General features: G+C 39.2%; 1 protein-coding gene across 2 annotated transcripts in view; it reads left to right on the top strand.

The window, feature by feature from the left end:
• The first annotated feature begins 5,226 nt into the window (after nucleotides 1–5,226).
• Nucleotides 5,227–15,880, top strand: part of camk2d1 (calcium/calmodulin-dependent protein kinase (CaM kinase) II delta 1) — a 121,510-nt gene continuing 110,856 nt past the window's right edge. For both annotated transcript variants that reach the window (XM_080023388.1, XM_080023387.1), the window contains exons 1-2: nucleotides 5,227–5,345; nucleotides 6,030–6,124. In XM_080023388.1, coding sequence (XP_079879514.1) covers nucleotides 5,284–5,345; nucleotides 6,030–6,124 — 157 coding nt within the window. In that variant the 5' untranslated portion in view covers nucleotides 5,227–5,283. The remainder of the gene's footprint in view (nucleotides 5,346–6,029; nucleotides 6,125–15,880) is intronic.

Raw genomic sequence — 15,880 nt, 5'->3', positions numbered from 1 at the left:
AACCTGCTGTGGTCATCACTATCCTCTTGCATTGGGAACATTTGGATGGCAAAAACAGTGCTAGAAGTACCTCAAAAGTCATTGGAATAAAAAAAAAAAACAACTCTTGACCGTGCCAAAAGGAGTTGAAAAGAAGAGTTTTGAGTGGGGAAAAGAAGGGTTCGATTCTGGCTTTACTGGTTGAGGGATACGATGAGCGTGAGGCTGCTTCCGTCCTTAAGATCTTCACGACGGCGGTTAATAAGAGCAAGGTCAAGCAGCAGACATTGGGGACAACAAAGCTACAGACCTGCAGGGGCCGAAAACGAGTCTCCACCAACCGGGGGTGACCGCCAACTCGTTCGAATGCCACTCAACAGCCATAGGATGACATCGAGTGACCTAGAAAAAACAATGACAGACGGCAGCTGGGGTGAAGTGCTTGGCAAGACGATGCGAAGGCTCCCAGGGGCAGGGCTGAAGTTGTGCAGCGCGACAAACAAGCCGTTCACCAATAAGAAATCAAAGAAGAGCCCGGCTGCGGTTTGCAAAGACCGTAAGGATTGGAGTCGGGTCATCTTCTCTGATGAATCCAATTTTCAGCTTTGTCAAACGCCCCGTCGTCTAACGGTTAGACGGAGACCCGGAGGGGCCTACAAGCCGCAGTGTCTCGCACCCACTGTGAAATTCGGTGGCCGATCGGTGATGATTTAGGGGTGTTTCAGCAAGGCTGGAATGGGGCAGATTTGTCTTTGTGAAGAGACGCATGAATCAAGCCAAGTAGGAGGCTGTCCTGGTACCAGGTTGTTCCCCAACTCTGAGGATTGGTTGGTCCGGTAAGACAACGCCCCCACGCCACACAGCCACGTCAATCAAGGTGTGGATGGAGGAGCTCCAGATCAAGACCCTGTCATGGCCGGTCACGATCTACCGACCTGAACCCAGTTGGAAAAACCTCCGGAATGTGATCAAGAGGAAGATGGATGGTCACAAGCCATCAAACAAAGCCGAGGTGCTTGAATTTTTGCGCCGGGACTCGCATTCAGTCGCCCAACAGCAATTTGAAAGACTGGTGGCAGCATGCCAAGAAGGCATGAAAGTTTCGATTAAAAATAAGGGTTATTCCACCAAAAGGTTGATTTCTGAACTCTTTTTATGTCAAAACATTAGTATTGTGTTGTTTTGAAAATGAATACAAACTTGTTTTCTTCGCGTTATTCGAGGTCTGAAAACACTGCTTATTTTTTTTGTTGTTTTGACCAGTTGTCATTTTCTGCAAATAAATGCTCCAAATGACAATATTTCAATTTGGAATTTTGAAGAAATGCCGTCAGTAGTTTATAGCATAAAACAAGAAAATAGATAGATAGATAGTTTGATAGATAGATAGATAGATAGTTTGATAGATAGATAGATAGATAGTTTGATAGATAGATAGAGAGATAGATAGATAGATAGATAGATAGATAGTTTGATAGATAGATAGATAGATAGTTTGATAGATAGATAGATAGATAGATAGATAGATAGATAGATAGATAGATAGATAGTTTGATAGATAGATGGATAGATAGTTTGATTGATAGATAGATAGATAGTTTGATAGATTGATAGATAGATAGATAGATAGATAGTTTGATAGATAGTTTGATAGATAGATAGATAGATAGATAGATAGATAGATAGATAGATAGATAGATAGATAGATAGTTTGATAGATTGATAGATAGATAGATAGATAGATTGATAGATAGATAGATAGATAGATAGTTTGATAGATAGATAGATAGATAGTTTGATAGATAGATAGATAGTTTGATAGATAGATAGATTGATAGATAGTTTGATAGAAAGATAGATTGATAGAAAGATAGATAGATAGTTTGATAGATAGATAGTTTGATAGATAGATAGATTGATAGTTTGATAGATAGATAGATAGATAGATAGATAGATAGATAGATAGATAGATAGATAGTTTGATAGATAGATAGATAGATAGATAGATAGATAGATAGATAGATAGATAGATAGATAGATCGTTTGATAGATAGATAGATAGATAGATAGATAGATAGATAGATAGTTTGATAGATAGATAGATAGATAGATAGTTAGATAGATAGATAGATAGTTTGATAGATAGATAGATAGATAGATAGATAGATAGATAGTTTGATAGATAGTTTGAAAGATAGATAGATAGATAGATAGTTTGATTGATAGATAGATTGATAGATTGATAGATAGATAGATAGTTTGATAGATAGATAGATAGATAGTTTGATAGATAGATAGATAGATAGATAGTTTGATAGATAGATAGATAGATAGTTTGATAGAAAGATAGATTGATAGTTTGATAGATAGATAGATAGATAGATAGTTTGATAGATAGATAGATTGATAGTTTGATAGATAGATAGATAGTTTGATAAATAGATAGATAGATAGTTTGATAGAAAGATAGATTGATAGTTTGATAGATAGATAGATAGATAGTTAGATAGATAGATCGTTTGATAGATAGATAGATAGATAGATAGATAGATAGATAGATAGATAGTTTGATAGATTGATAGATAGATAGATAGATAGATTGATAGATAGATAGATAGTTTGATAGATAGATAGATTGATAGATAGTTTGATAGAAAGATAGATTGATAGTTTGATAGATAGATAGATAGATAGATAGATAGATAGATAGATAGATAGATAGATAGATAGATAGTTTGATAGATAGATAGATAGATAGATAGATAGATAGATAGATAGATAGATAGATAGATCGTTTGATAGATAGATAGATAGATAGATAGATAGATAGATAGTTTGATAGATAGATAGATAGATAGATAGTTAGATAGATAGATAGATAGTTTGATAGATAGATAGATAGATAGATAGATAGATAGTTTGATAGATAGTTTGAAAGATAGATAGATAGATAGATAGTTTGATTGATAGATAGATTGATAGATTGATAGATAGATAGATAGATAGATAGTTTGATAGATAGATAGATAGATAGTTTGATAGATAGATAGATAGATAGATAGTTTGATAGATAGATAGATAGATAGTTTGATAGAAAGATAGATTGATAGTTTGATAGATAGATAGATTGATAGTTTGATAGATAGATAGATAGTTTGATAAATAGATAGATAGATAGTTTGATAGAAAGATAGATTGATAGTTTGATAGATAGATAGATAGATAGTTAGATAGATAGATCGTTTGATAGATAGATAGATAGATAGATAGATAGATAGATAGATAGATAGATAGATAGATAGATAGATAGTTTGATAGATAGATAGATAGATAGATAGATAGATAGTTAGATAGATAGATAGATAGTTTGATAGATAGATAGATAGATAGATAGATAGATAGATAGATAGATAGATAGTTTGATAGATAGTTTGATAGATAGATAGATAGATAGATAGTTTGATTGATAGATAGATAGATAGTTTGATAGATTGATAGATAGATAGATAGATAGATAGATAGTTTGATAGATTGATAGATAGATAGTTTGATAGATAGATAGATAGTTTGATTGATAGATAGATAGATAGTTTGATAGATTGATAGATAGATAGATAGATAGATAGTTTGATAGATAGATAGATAGATAGTTTGATAGAAAGATAGATTGATAGTTTGATAGATAGATAGATAGATAGATAGTTTGATAGATAGATAGATTGATAGTTTGATAGATAGATAGATGATAGTTTGATAGATAGATAGATAGATAGATAGTTTGATAGATAGATAGATAGATAGATAGATAGTTTGATAGATAGATAGATACTTTGATAAATAGATAGATAGATAGTTTGATAGAATAGATAGATTGATAGTTTGATAGATAGATAGATAGATAGATAGATAGTTTGATAGATAGATAGATAGATAGATAGATAGATAGATTGATAGATAGATAGATAGATAGTTTGATAGAAAGATAGATTGATAGTTTGATAGATAGATAGATAGATAGATAGATAGATAGATAGATAGATAGATAGATAGATAGATAGTTTGATAGAAAGATAGATTGATAGTTTGATAGATAGATAGAAAGATAGATGATAGTTGATAGATAGATAGATAGATAGATAGATAGATAGTTTGATAGATAGATAGATAGATAGATAGATAGATAGTTAGATAGATAGATAGATAGTTTGATAGATAGATAGATAGATAGATAGATAGATAGATAGATAGATAGATAGATAGATAGTTTGATAGATAGTTTGATAGATAGATAGTTAGATAGTAGTTTGATTGATAGATAGATAGATAGTTGATAGATTGATAGATAGATAGATAGATAGATGAGATAGTTTGATAGATTGATAGATAGATAGTTTGATAGATAGATAGATAGTTTGATGATAGATAGATAGATAGTTTGATAGATTGATAGATAGATAGATAGATAGATAGTTGATAGATAGATAGATAGATAGTTGATAGAAAGATAGATTGATAGTTTGATAGATAGATAGATTAGATAGATAGTTTGATAGATAGATAGATTGATAGTTGATAGATAGATAGATTGATAGTTTGATAGATAGATAGATAATAGATAGTTTGTAGATAGATAGATAGATTAGATAGATAGTTTGATAGATAGATAGATACTTTTGATTAATAGATAGATTGATAGTTTGATAGAAAGATAGATTGATAGTTTGAATAGATAGATAGATAGATTAGAGAGTTTGATAGATAGATAGATAGATAGATAGAATAGATAGATAGATAGTTTGATAGAAAGATAGATTGATAGTTTGATAGAGATAGATAGATAGATAGTTTGTGAGTAGACAGACAGACAGACAGAGAAAATAAATACAATCATGAGCGTTAATTAAACGGGGACTCGCGCCGCTAGGGGTCGCCACGAGCAGCATTTCCAACCAGGAAGCGTCAGCGGAAGGAAAAAAAAAAAAAAAAAAAAAGGCGTCGCCACCTTTACTCCCCAGTGCGCGCGGACGGAGCCGCCACAGCAGCCCGCGACGTCCCGCCTGCCGCTCTGTCACACTGCAGGAGTCCCCGGTACAGCCTCGGCGACGAACGCTCTCATACTTTCGTTTTGTTCCTTCCATCACCCAACCACCCCCCCAACACCCCCCCCCCCCCCCCCCAAAAAAAAACCCCCCAATACATAATTGAAGGGCGACAAGTGCCAGTGTGGAACAGGCGGGAAAGGGGATTTCGGATTTGTTCAGATCGGCGGTGGCGCAAGGCTTTCGGTCCTCCCTCACCTCGGCCATGGCTTCCACGACCTGCACCAGGTTCACCGACGAGTATCAGCTGTACGAGGAGCTCGGCAAGTAAGTCAAGTCTCGGGATAAAGAATTCAAATGCAAGCGTAGAAAATAGCGTTTAAAGTGTGGACTTTGCCACCCGGTGTGTGACCTTGTTACCTGTTACCCCTCGTTACCTGTTACCTGTTACCTGGCTGAGACCTCGGTCACCTCCCACCCCACCCAAAAAGACAAAAAAAAAAAAAAAAAAGTTATTCACTATTTAGAAATAATAATATTAAATGAAATATATGCATTATAAAAATGTAAATTGTGTGTCTATCTATATCTATCTATCTACGACGTGGTTGGATATGTTGGGGGCGTGTGTTGCAATTCGCTGCCCATTGTTATGCAGATGTTTCCGCAGATGGGATGTTTGCGGGTTGGGAATTCCACAGTGGGTGTTTTTATTTTATTTTTTTATTTCAATGATGCAGTTGAAGTTTGACACAAATTCCTATTATTATTATTATTATTATTATTATTATTACGACTACTATTGAGTAGTAACTAACAACTCAAATCAACACACCCACCTACTGTAATATTCTAAATAGCCTATAAATCCCACATGTGCCAGATTTGATACTGAGGTATTTACACACACGTACAAAGTGTAGATAGAAGATAATGTATAATTCAACCCCCGCCCTCCCTATATAGTGACCGCATACTACTCCATCACATTGTCCCCTTGTGTCTCCCCAGGGGTGCTTTCTCTGTGGTGAGACGGTGCATGAAGATCTCCAACGGCCAGGAATACGCTGCTAAAATCATCAACACCAAGAAGCTCTCCGCCAGGGTGAGAGAGGAGAGAGAGAGAGAGAGAGAGAGAGAGGAGAGAGAGAGAGAGAGAGAGAGAGAGAGAGAGAGAGAGAAGAGAGAGAGAGAGAGAGGAGAGAGAGAGAGAGAGAGAGAGAGAGAGAGAGAGAATGTGTGTGTGACAATTGAGTCAACAGGATTTGTTTTGAGCTTGTAAGAGATATTCATAAGCCTCTTTATCTCCCTCCTCCCGTTCTCTCTCGCCACACTAGCCACCGGTTCTTTCACTTTCACTCTGGTACTTTCTGCCTGTTTTCATGGCCGCAGTTGGAAAGAAGAAAGGGAAGTGGAAGTGGAGTTGGTGGAGACTCTCCAAACACATGTGTTCTCGTGACTCGCTGTGCACAACACTGAATTGGTGTGCATTGGGAGTGTCATCCCATGCACATACCAGAAACAATCAGTGTGTTTACATGCACACCAAGGTACCATTGTTTATTTTGAATAATTTTTCGTTATGTAAAACACGTCTACGTTTTTGTCACGTCTGAAAGGGGTGTATTATTATTATTATAATTATTATAATTATTATTATTATTATTATTATTTATTATTATTATTATTATTATATCTTTACTTTAGTCTTTATGTTTTATTGTTATATTTCAGTTATGTCTGTTGTTTATCATTATGTTTAGTGTATATTGGCAGTTTGGTTTTATTGTGTACAATTAACTGTTAACATTTTATTTTTTCATATATATTTTATTGTATTGGTTTATTATTTTGTGGGCTCTATCTATCGACAGATAATGAAATTATTTTAAATTTCATTTCATTCCTCATACAGGAATATTTACGAGCCGCCTTTGCACAAGTTAAATATTTCAACTGTTCGCTGGAATGAGCAGGTTGTTGCATAGCAGTTCAAGCCTGGTGCAGATATGGCCGACCAGAGGCTGATAAAATGACCACCCTAAAATTCTTATATATTAACAGACACAAAATTATTTCGTTTAATATATTTTGTTTTAGTTGTCACTTTCACAACATATCACTTGTGTTGTTTTTCTCCTACCTCTCCCTCCCTCTGGGTTTTTTTATTTTTATTTAATTTTTAATTTTTTCTACCTTCCTACTCACCTGGGCATTTTTTTTTCCACCCCCTGTCGTTCCGTTCCACTACTTCCTGGCTGGGTATTATTACTGTCGAAATGCTCTGCGCTGCAAAGACTTGATATAACAAAAATTGTTCAGTTCTTATCGATACGACAAAATCTTAATCGATTACACAATTGTTTCGAAACCGAACATAATAGCGTATGCAATTAACTGAAACTGATTCTGAAAACGTTACGCAGTTAGTGAATAGAATAATATAAATAAAAATAAAATAAGACTCACAAAGATAATATAAAGTGGGGGTAGAAAACAGAAGGGGATAGAGTTATGTATATGGGATAAGCTGTTTGTATATACAGGTATGTGCAGTAAAGTGCATGTGAATAATGTGTATATGGAGATATACAGTACTGTACAGTATACAACAGTACAACACAGTGTTATAAAGACATTTCACTGCATATATGTATAAACATATGTATGTGACAAATAAACCTCCTGAATCTTGATTAAATTGTTATTAGCAATGAATCAATTGTCGATTAATTGTTAACATCCCTAATTGAAACGTGACTGATAGGGTTCAAATTTGCCCGGTGAATTATTTTCGGACACCGGACTGAGTTTTACGACAGTCGTGCCAAAAGTTACACAGTGCTGCTTTAATGTAGCATTCCAATTTAAACCCAGATTTTGTTTTAGGAACTTTTATAGTGCCTTGTACGTACACCTACAAAGATGTATTCATTTCATCACGACACAATGCCACTGAAAGACAAATTAAAAAAACGATGGTGGATTACAACGCAGTCCTCTTAGATAGGAGTGTAGGTGTATGGAGTGGGTGTGTGCTCTGTTGAAGGTCGACCTCAATGACAGGGACCCCCCCCCCCCCCCCCCGCCCCCCTCCGAAATTGTCCAAGACTGCTACCTCTGCTGCACACCAAACAGGGACGCTCCGTCTCATCTTGGGAGAGGCTTTATGTGGCAGTAAACCTTGGCAACACCGCAACCGAGGCAGTGCTTTTTTAATTTTTTTTTTTATTTTTATATACAGTAATTTATTTTTATGAATCACCTTCCTGCCTGGGCCCCGTTCAATAACCCCCAAAGTACTGGGCTGAAACTTTTCAGGCTATCTTTTTGGGAAGTGTGTAATATAATTATTACATATATATAGATAACTGTTCTCAATTGTCCGAAGAACTGTAATTGCTGGGTTTCTCGGCTGCTGTGCCGTGGGAGCTCGCCAGTTGGGCTGCTAAATATTTTCAATGTTCCCAAAAAAAAGAAAGAATGGAAATGATCTCTTGTGTTACAAGAACTAAATGGCAAGTCTTCATTAATAAATCAAATGAATCAGTTCCAGATGGAATAGCAGCTCCAACAGGACAAGTTTCAGGAGGTGAGCACTATTCCTCGTGATGGAAGGTAAGACTTCTTTTTTGAGATAGGGTTTTTGTTCACTGGAAAGAGTAAATCATTAGATCCTCAGTAGTTATTTTCAGTTGGAGTTGACTCACTCGTCCACTCTTGGGAGTGGGACAAGCGTGTGGGAGTGACTCGCGACTTGTCATTTACAAAGTTGTTTCGAAGAAGCAAAGCTATTATTTTCAAAGCTACGAAACGAATCGTTCGCGATTCTGCGTCGTGATTAGTAGGTCATAATAATAAGCACAGTTAAACATGTTGATGACATTAAGTGGCCAGAAGGATGTTGGTGTGCTGTGGAAGAAAGGAGGTTGCACTCACACGCTCTGGTGGTTTAGTCAAGCCCTCGATTGATATCCATTAGCAGACCTTTGAGCGACCTTTCCAAGCCCTGATATTTCTGTGTGCAAGAGGAATCTTCAGTTTGAATTCACCAGGTTGGATTAGTTGAATATCAATCGTAACCTGGTCAGTTGTCATATCAGTGTCTTCTGTATTATTATTACTTTTTGCTGTTGAAGGTTTACTGTGGTCAGATGCATCAGATTTTGAATTTGAAAACTCTGATCTAATGCTTTGAGCGATGTGGCATCACAGTATAGTTTTATTTTTGTATGGTAGCTGTATGTATCGCAGTGTGTAGAACCCCCTCTGCTGCACACCAAACAGGGACGCTCCGTCTCATCTTGGGAGAGGCTTTATGTGGCAGTAAACCCTGGCAACGCTGCAACCGAGGCAGCGCTTTTTTATTTATTTATTTATTTTAATATATAATTTATATTTATGAATTACCTTCCTGCCTGGGCACCCGTTCAATAACCCCCGAAGTACTGGGCTGAAACTTTTCAGGCTAACTTTTTGGAAAGGATGTAATTCATGTTTGCACAACCTGCTTTTGAAAGGAGTTGGGGAAGCAGTGAATTCGGAATTCTGATTGCACAAAATTCTTCAAAATGACATCATAAAACATTTCACTTTTTTTTGTTTTTACTTGTAAAGGACGTGTGTGTGTGTGTGTGTGTGTGTGTGTGTGTGTGTGTGTGTGTGTGTGTGTGTGTGTGTGTGTGTGTGTGTGTGTGTGTGTGTGTGTGTGTGTGTGTGTGTGTGTGTGTGTGTGTGTGTGTGTGTGTGGCATTATCCATAACTGTTCTCAATTGTCTGAAGAACCCCTATTGCTGGGTTCCTCAGCTGCTGTGCCATTCTGAGTGTGATCTCTTGTGTTACAAGAGCGACACTAAATGGCAAGGCTTCATTAATAAATCAAAATGAATCAGTTCCAGATAGAATGGCAGCTCCAGCAGGGCAAGTTTCACTCTGAAAGAGAGCACTATTCCTAGTGATGGAAGGTAAAGACTCCTTTCTTTGAGATACGGTTCTCGACGAGTCGCTCAGTGAAAAGAGTCCTCCGTTCGTTTTTGTTCATTTAATTCAGTTGGTGTAACGTCATACAAAAAAAAAAGGAATGGAAAGGATCTCTTGTGTTACAAGAGCTAAATGGCAAGGCCCCATCATTTCAGTAGAACTTGCTTGACAAGAAATAAAGACTGCGCAGTCTATTGCCTGAATTAACCATTTGTTAACTATCAAGACACTTTTCACACTGAACCCATGATTTAAGAAAACACAAATGATTTTCCAGAGCAGCAAAAAGAAATGAATACCGTAGCGACCCCCCTGGGGTGGGCCCAGGCCTTCTGGTTGTCTTGATGCAAAGGATTATGGCTCCGGAGATGTAATGTGTCTCCGTTGTGTTTTCTTACATGTTTTCAATCGTTGAGGATCTTGTGTTGGCCATGTTGTTGTGTTGGGGGGGTGACCTGGGGTGCGTCGACTGTTGTTGTTGACGACCAGGACAGGACCGTGACGTTGACTGACGTAGCCGGTTGTGGCCGCCGGGGTTCTATGTGTTGTTTGTTGTCCGTGAAAACAACTGGAAGCGGCCCCTGCTGGCCGTGCAGGCGGTGCCTTATAAAAGAACGCTCTGTCTTGACCGAATTAACTTGTTTTACCACGCAAGCTCGCCACGATCCACTAAACTTCTGAGCACCGTGCACAATATGTTTTTCGATTTATTTTCCAAGATAACCAAATCAAATATGAAAATATGCATCCGTGCACCGCTGGCTTCTCTTGTCGTGAGGACAGAGACTCTTTAACGACGCAGACAGCAATGTCTGCATTGTGGCTAGTGTAGGGCAATTTCCCTGCTTTATTCATACTAATGCACGTTTGGTCTTGGATAGAAGAAGTTGCTAGTGTGTTTTTGCAGATCGTTTTCTGGCTGAGAACCGACATTTCACATGAACACTGTCCAAACCGTGGCTGAAGAAAAGGCAAGTAAACAAATTGTTCAGTGACGTTGCCAAAGTTAACAGCTGCACACGGTGTAACTGTAACTGACTCAATCTATTCCCTACAAATGGTACCAATGATGTCGGCATCCATACCGCTCAACCTTATTCCTGGACTTCACGATGTACTTGAAGAACGATGCAGTTTTTAGTACATGCAGTTCTAAACACAAAATTGTCAACTTAATGTTATGGTAGTACGGCAGGATTTGTTTAAGGGTTGCCCTGTGAGGGGGAAAAACAACGGCTCAGCCTGTGCCGAGGGATTCTGCCCCTTGTTGACGTGCCGGGGGGGCTTTAAACTTTAAATTTCCCAGATGTAGTGAGCGTCAAACTGGATTCTGGGAACTGGTGCGTAGGCCTGTGTTCATTCACATATAACACAACATGCAACACTCAAACGGAATGTCTGCAGGTTATTGGTAAATATAAACTAAAATGAGATGTGTACGGAAAACGAAACAAATCTAAAACCACCGACACGTCTCCCTTCCGACCCCTCACACTTCCTACCAGCGCTGAACTGATTATTAAGATCAATCACAATCTCTCTGAAAACTGAAAATTCTTGGCACCCCTTTATTTGCCAATTCCCCAATCTTATCCTTCGGAACATACCTAATTCTCTCCATGTGTAATGTACTGGTCAGTTCTATCAGCCACTGTTTCACTGACGGTACCTCTGCCTTCTTCCAGCACATAAGAATTTTTTTTTTTTAGCAATAGTTTTCCGATGTAAGATGAGTCATTACTGAGCCAACCTAAGCTTTAAAGTCCCTGTAAAGTGAATTCAGTGATTTGTTTCTAAACACTTTATAGATGTTAAAAAGTAATTGCTGAAAACATGTGAGAAGACTGAAAAATGTACTACTGAATTGTGCTGAACATGTTTTTGAATTTGATTTTGCTAAAAATACCGCTCAGATTAAGCATTCTAGCCATTCTAACATGCCTCTAAAAACCATCCTGCTCCTGTTTCTGTGGGGTGGCGCCACCCACCTGGGGCCCCTAGGTCCGTGAGCCAATGTGCACAAATGGGTGAGGGTGAGCCAATGGGGTTTGAGCACAACTTCCAGGTTCTGTGAGCCAATAGGGTTTGAGCTTTACTTCCGGGTTCCGTTGTATTTTGTCCGTAAACTTTCACTGATTTCACCTTACCGTCGACCAAAATCAGTTTGAGGCGAGGAATGGGCAATCCAGTTGTTGAGATCTTCAGGGTCTAAAAGTTTGTTCCGACTTTCATAAGGTAAGGGCACTGCTGCACTGCCGGTTGCACCGCACGGAACATTGCACCGGGACACTGCACAGAGCTTTTTTTGTTTGACTCAGGACACGCCGGAAAATAAATAAAATAAATATATCTACAGTAAAAATACACCGTTTTCATTGGTTTTGTTTGCAGAACCGCACAGTGGATCGCGCGCCGCAGCCTACAGTCTATCTACCGTATACTTTTTTTTTTTTTTCTTAGAAAGAAACACAGCAGAATTATTTTTTAAATACTTAGATTTCTATCGTCTGCAGTCTGTCACTGACAGTAAAACTTTTGTGTTGGTCTGCAACCCAACAGAGCAGTTCCCAGCGGCGCTTGTTATTCTCGTGAGTGGAGTTACTCAGATGAAGCCTCATTTGACGTAGGAGGGGGCTTCAAATTTGTTGTTGCTGCTTGTTGAATCACATGTTTTCTGAAAGAGAAAGCTCACAAAAAACTGAGTTGTCTTATTTCACAGTTTGTGTGTCAGTAGGCCTGCCAGAGACCCAAATGTACAGTATGTGCACAACCGTTGAAAAAGTGAGGTTTTCATAATAGGTTCTATTTAACAAAGCTTTGGATATTCCTAATATGATGAGGATTGGTTCTGGTTATAATTTGGGCTGGGCTGTTTGCGCTTCAAGTATATGTGTGAACACATTGAAACTTCTCTGTGCAGAAGTTTTGCAATGTAGGACAGAGTGCAAAGCTGTGTGCTAGGTTAGCCTCAGTTACACGACATCGAACACATTACGCATAGAGGTGAGATTTCTGGAAGTAATTAGTGTCGCTTCACTTTAGAATAGTGCAATATGATTTTAAATAGTACTAAGCAGTGTCTGGCGTTAATGAAACACGTATGAATATATTCCAGACTATCCTCCCAAATGTCATTAGGCATTTGCATCCCCAATTAATCTCCCATGCTGTTTTGATATTTTCCGTAGAGGGAATTTCAAGTTTTGAAAGGTGTTGTACGGATACAAAATAACACTATTTAATCCAGAACTTAATCGCACACATTGATCAGGGTTATCAGCTTTTGCTGTGAGTTCTGCCTTCTTTGTGTTCATTAGAATTTGAAACTTAAGAAGACGTAGGGGACATGGAGGCGGAGGAGATGCGGGATGTCAAGACCAACCTCACAGGGGATGTGGATTTGGCCCCCGGACTGCTCTCCTGTACATGGCGCTTTTCGGCAAAAAGTGAACCCCCCCTTCCTACACTCCCTCCCTCTCTCGCCCAATCCCCCAACCCCAGCGCGATCTCCGAATAAAGAAAATCCATTCCCATGGAAACGAGACACCAGAGCGCTAAACATAGTCTGCCAGGGGGGAATATGCCTGTCGAAGTGTGTATTCAGCTGCCGTTCCCTTGTTGGTGAGAGCTGCGGTGTGTGCGGTGCGGACGGAAACCACTGTTTGACTGTTTGGGGCGGTAGCATCGTCTCAGGGCTTTATTTAAGTGCTCCGAGCTCTCAATCAACCCCTCTCACCCGGACGGACACCCGTATCTACGTGCCCGACTTTGGTGCGCCCTGTCATTTTATGATTTACAGTATGCCGTTTTGAATGTCGGGCCCGTCCGACCGTACCCCACCGCCCACGCACACGATTTAAGGGGGTGCTGTAAATGCAGATACAGATGGAGGCCAGGGAACAATTGGTAAAAATTAGGCGTCTTTGTTCATTAAAGACGAGAGCCCCGCCCACCCTGCCCTTCCGCCCTTTTGCAACAGCCTGACAGACGACTTGAAATGGCTCGTCTTCAGTATAATACCTCTGCACGCACACACAGCTAGATGGGTGATGATTTGTACTACACACTGCCATGACATCACTCTTACCCCACTAAGTGTAATGACTAAAGTGGCGGAGTGGATGCTGGAATGTAGCCCAAGCCAAGTCCGGGAAACCCCCAGATGATGTGGGAGCTTTTGCCATGTGTGGCCTGTAGAGCTGGAATGGGATGGATAATGATAATGATGATGGTGGTGGCAGTGGTGCCAGTGGGGTAGAGGGGTCCAGCTGGGGCATGACCAGCATGAACTGAGTGGAATTCTTTGTTTATTTTTCCACTTTTGGAAACTTCCCCTCAGAATGTTTCTTTTCTTCGTGAAAATGAATCGAGTCGTGCCAAACCTGGTGACAACCTTTCAGTACATTTGTAGATCTACAGTAATAAGCTACTGAGTACAACCCAACAAAAGGAGTAATGGTGTGTTTGTTTTTAAATGGAAATGTTTTTTTTGGGTTTGTGTCTCCCTGTAAGACTCGACAGGAAAGCGCATCTAGTTTGGAAACATGTGGCATTCGTCGCCTGCTTTACCTGAAGCACGTCTCATGAATTCTAGGATGCTTCGACATACTCTTTTCTGGAGAACAAAAGTGAGAGTTGAATTTAAGAGAATTCTTTGTGAATGAAGCCCACTGTTTCCCCCTCTCATGTTGCTTTTCTGTGTGTGTGTGTGTGTGTGTGTGTGTGTGTGTGTGTGTGTGTGTGTGTGTGTGTGTGTGTGTGTGTGTGTGTGTGTGTGTGTGTGTGTGTGTGTGTGTGTGTGTGTGTGTGTGTGTGTGAGACAAGGTGAAGAGCAGATGGTGTAGCTTTTTTTAATTTTGTATTTGTTTTGTTTATTTCTATGCCCAGTAAATCCGAATGGATTTGTGCAACACCCCTCATGATTCATTCAGGTGAGGCTGAAGGCTCTCTAACCCTTTTAGTGCAACCCCCCCCCCCCCCCCTTTTTTCCCGCAGACTCTGAGCTACTTTGGATTTCAGACGAGTTTCCTACATTGGTCAATAAATGAATCCACTGAATGGTTGCCTCCTGCCAAATTTACTCCCTGTTTTCACCATCAGAATTGTCATGTTTTTTGTAAAGGAACGACACGTTTTAGTAACACCTTGGCAACAAGTGATAAACGAAGCAGATTCTCATCGACACTACAAGCTAGAGTCAAGAATGGAGGGCCAAAAATGAACGTAGGGACTACTCAAACAAAAGTTGTTTGTTTTGTTAAAATGCTGCAGTCACCAAGAGGACAAACCACTGTGAATAAAGGGATTTATTTTAGGCTTTTTTTTTTTACAAAGTAGTTTTAAGAAGAGCGTGAAATTTGTGCTCAAGAAGTTATTTATCACTAATGTATGGTGGTTACTGTGGAATCGATATGTCACTGCAGGGAGTCACGTACTGTAGGGGGAGGATGGTGTGTGTGTGTGTGTGTGTGTGTGTGTGTGTGTGTGTGTGTGTGTGTGTGTGTGTGTGTGTGTGTGTGTGTGTGTGTGTGTGTGTGTGTGTGTGTGTGTGTGTGTGTGTGTGTGTGTGTGTGTGTGTGCATCTAGAGCCTCATTCCCCCATCGTGCAACTGGGCTAAAAATATCTCATTAAGGAGATGGAGCGTGAAAAACCAACAACTGAGAGACGGGATGCACATCAAGGCAATCAAGTGTCAGAGTAAGCGGTGTTGATTCAATGATGTTTTTACTATATATCTGATGAGAGACACAATATCGACCGGAGGCTGGTACTATAACAGCATCAACTGTAATGAAAAGATCCACGGTGACCCAGAAAGTGCCCGTGCGCCGCAGCTCTATTCATTAGCTGACAGTTCAGCGGGAGTCGTCTTGACAGACGG

Source organism: Zeus faber, assembly GCF_960531495.2.
Source record: "Zeus faber genome assembly, chromosome: 22".
Taxonomy (NCBI): Eukaryota; Metazoa; Chordata; class Actinopteri; order Zeiformes; family Zeidae; genus Zeus; species Zeus faber.
The sequence above is the reverse complement of the archived record's forward strand: the minus strand, read 5'-3'. Positions and strand labels throughout refer to the sequence as shown.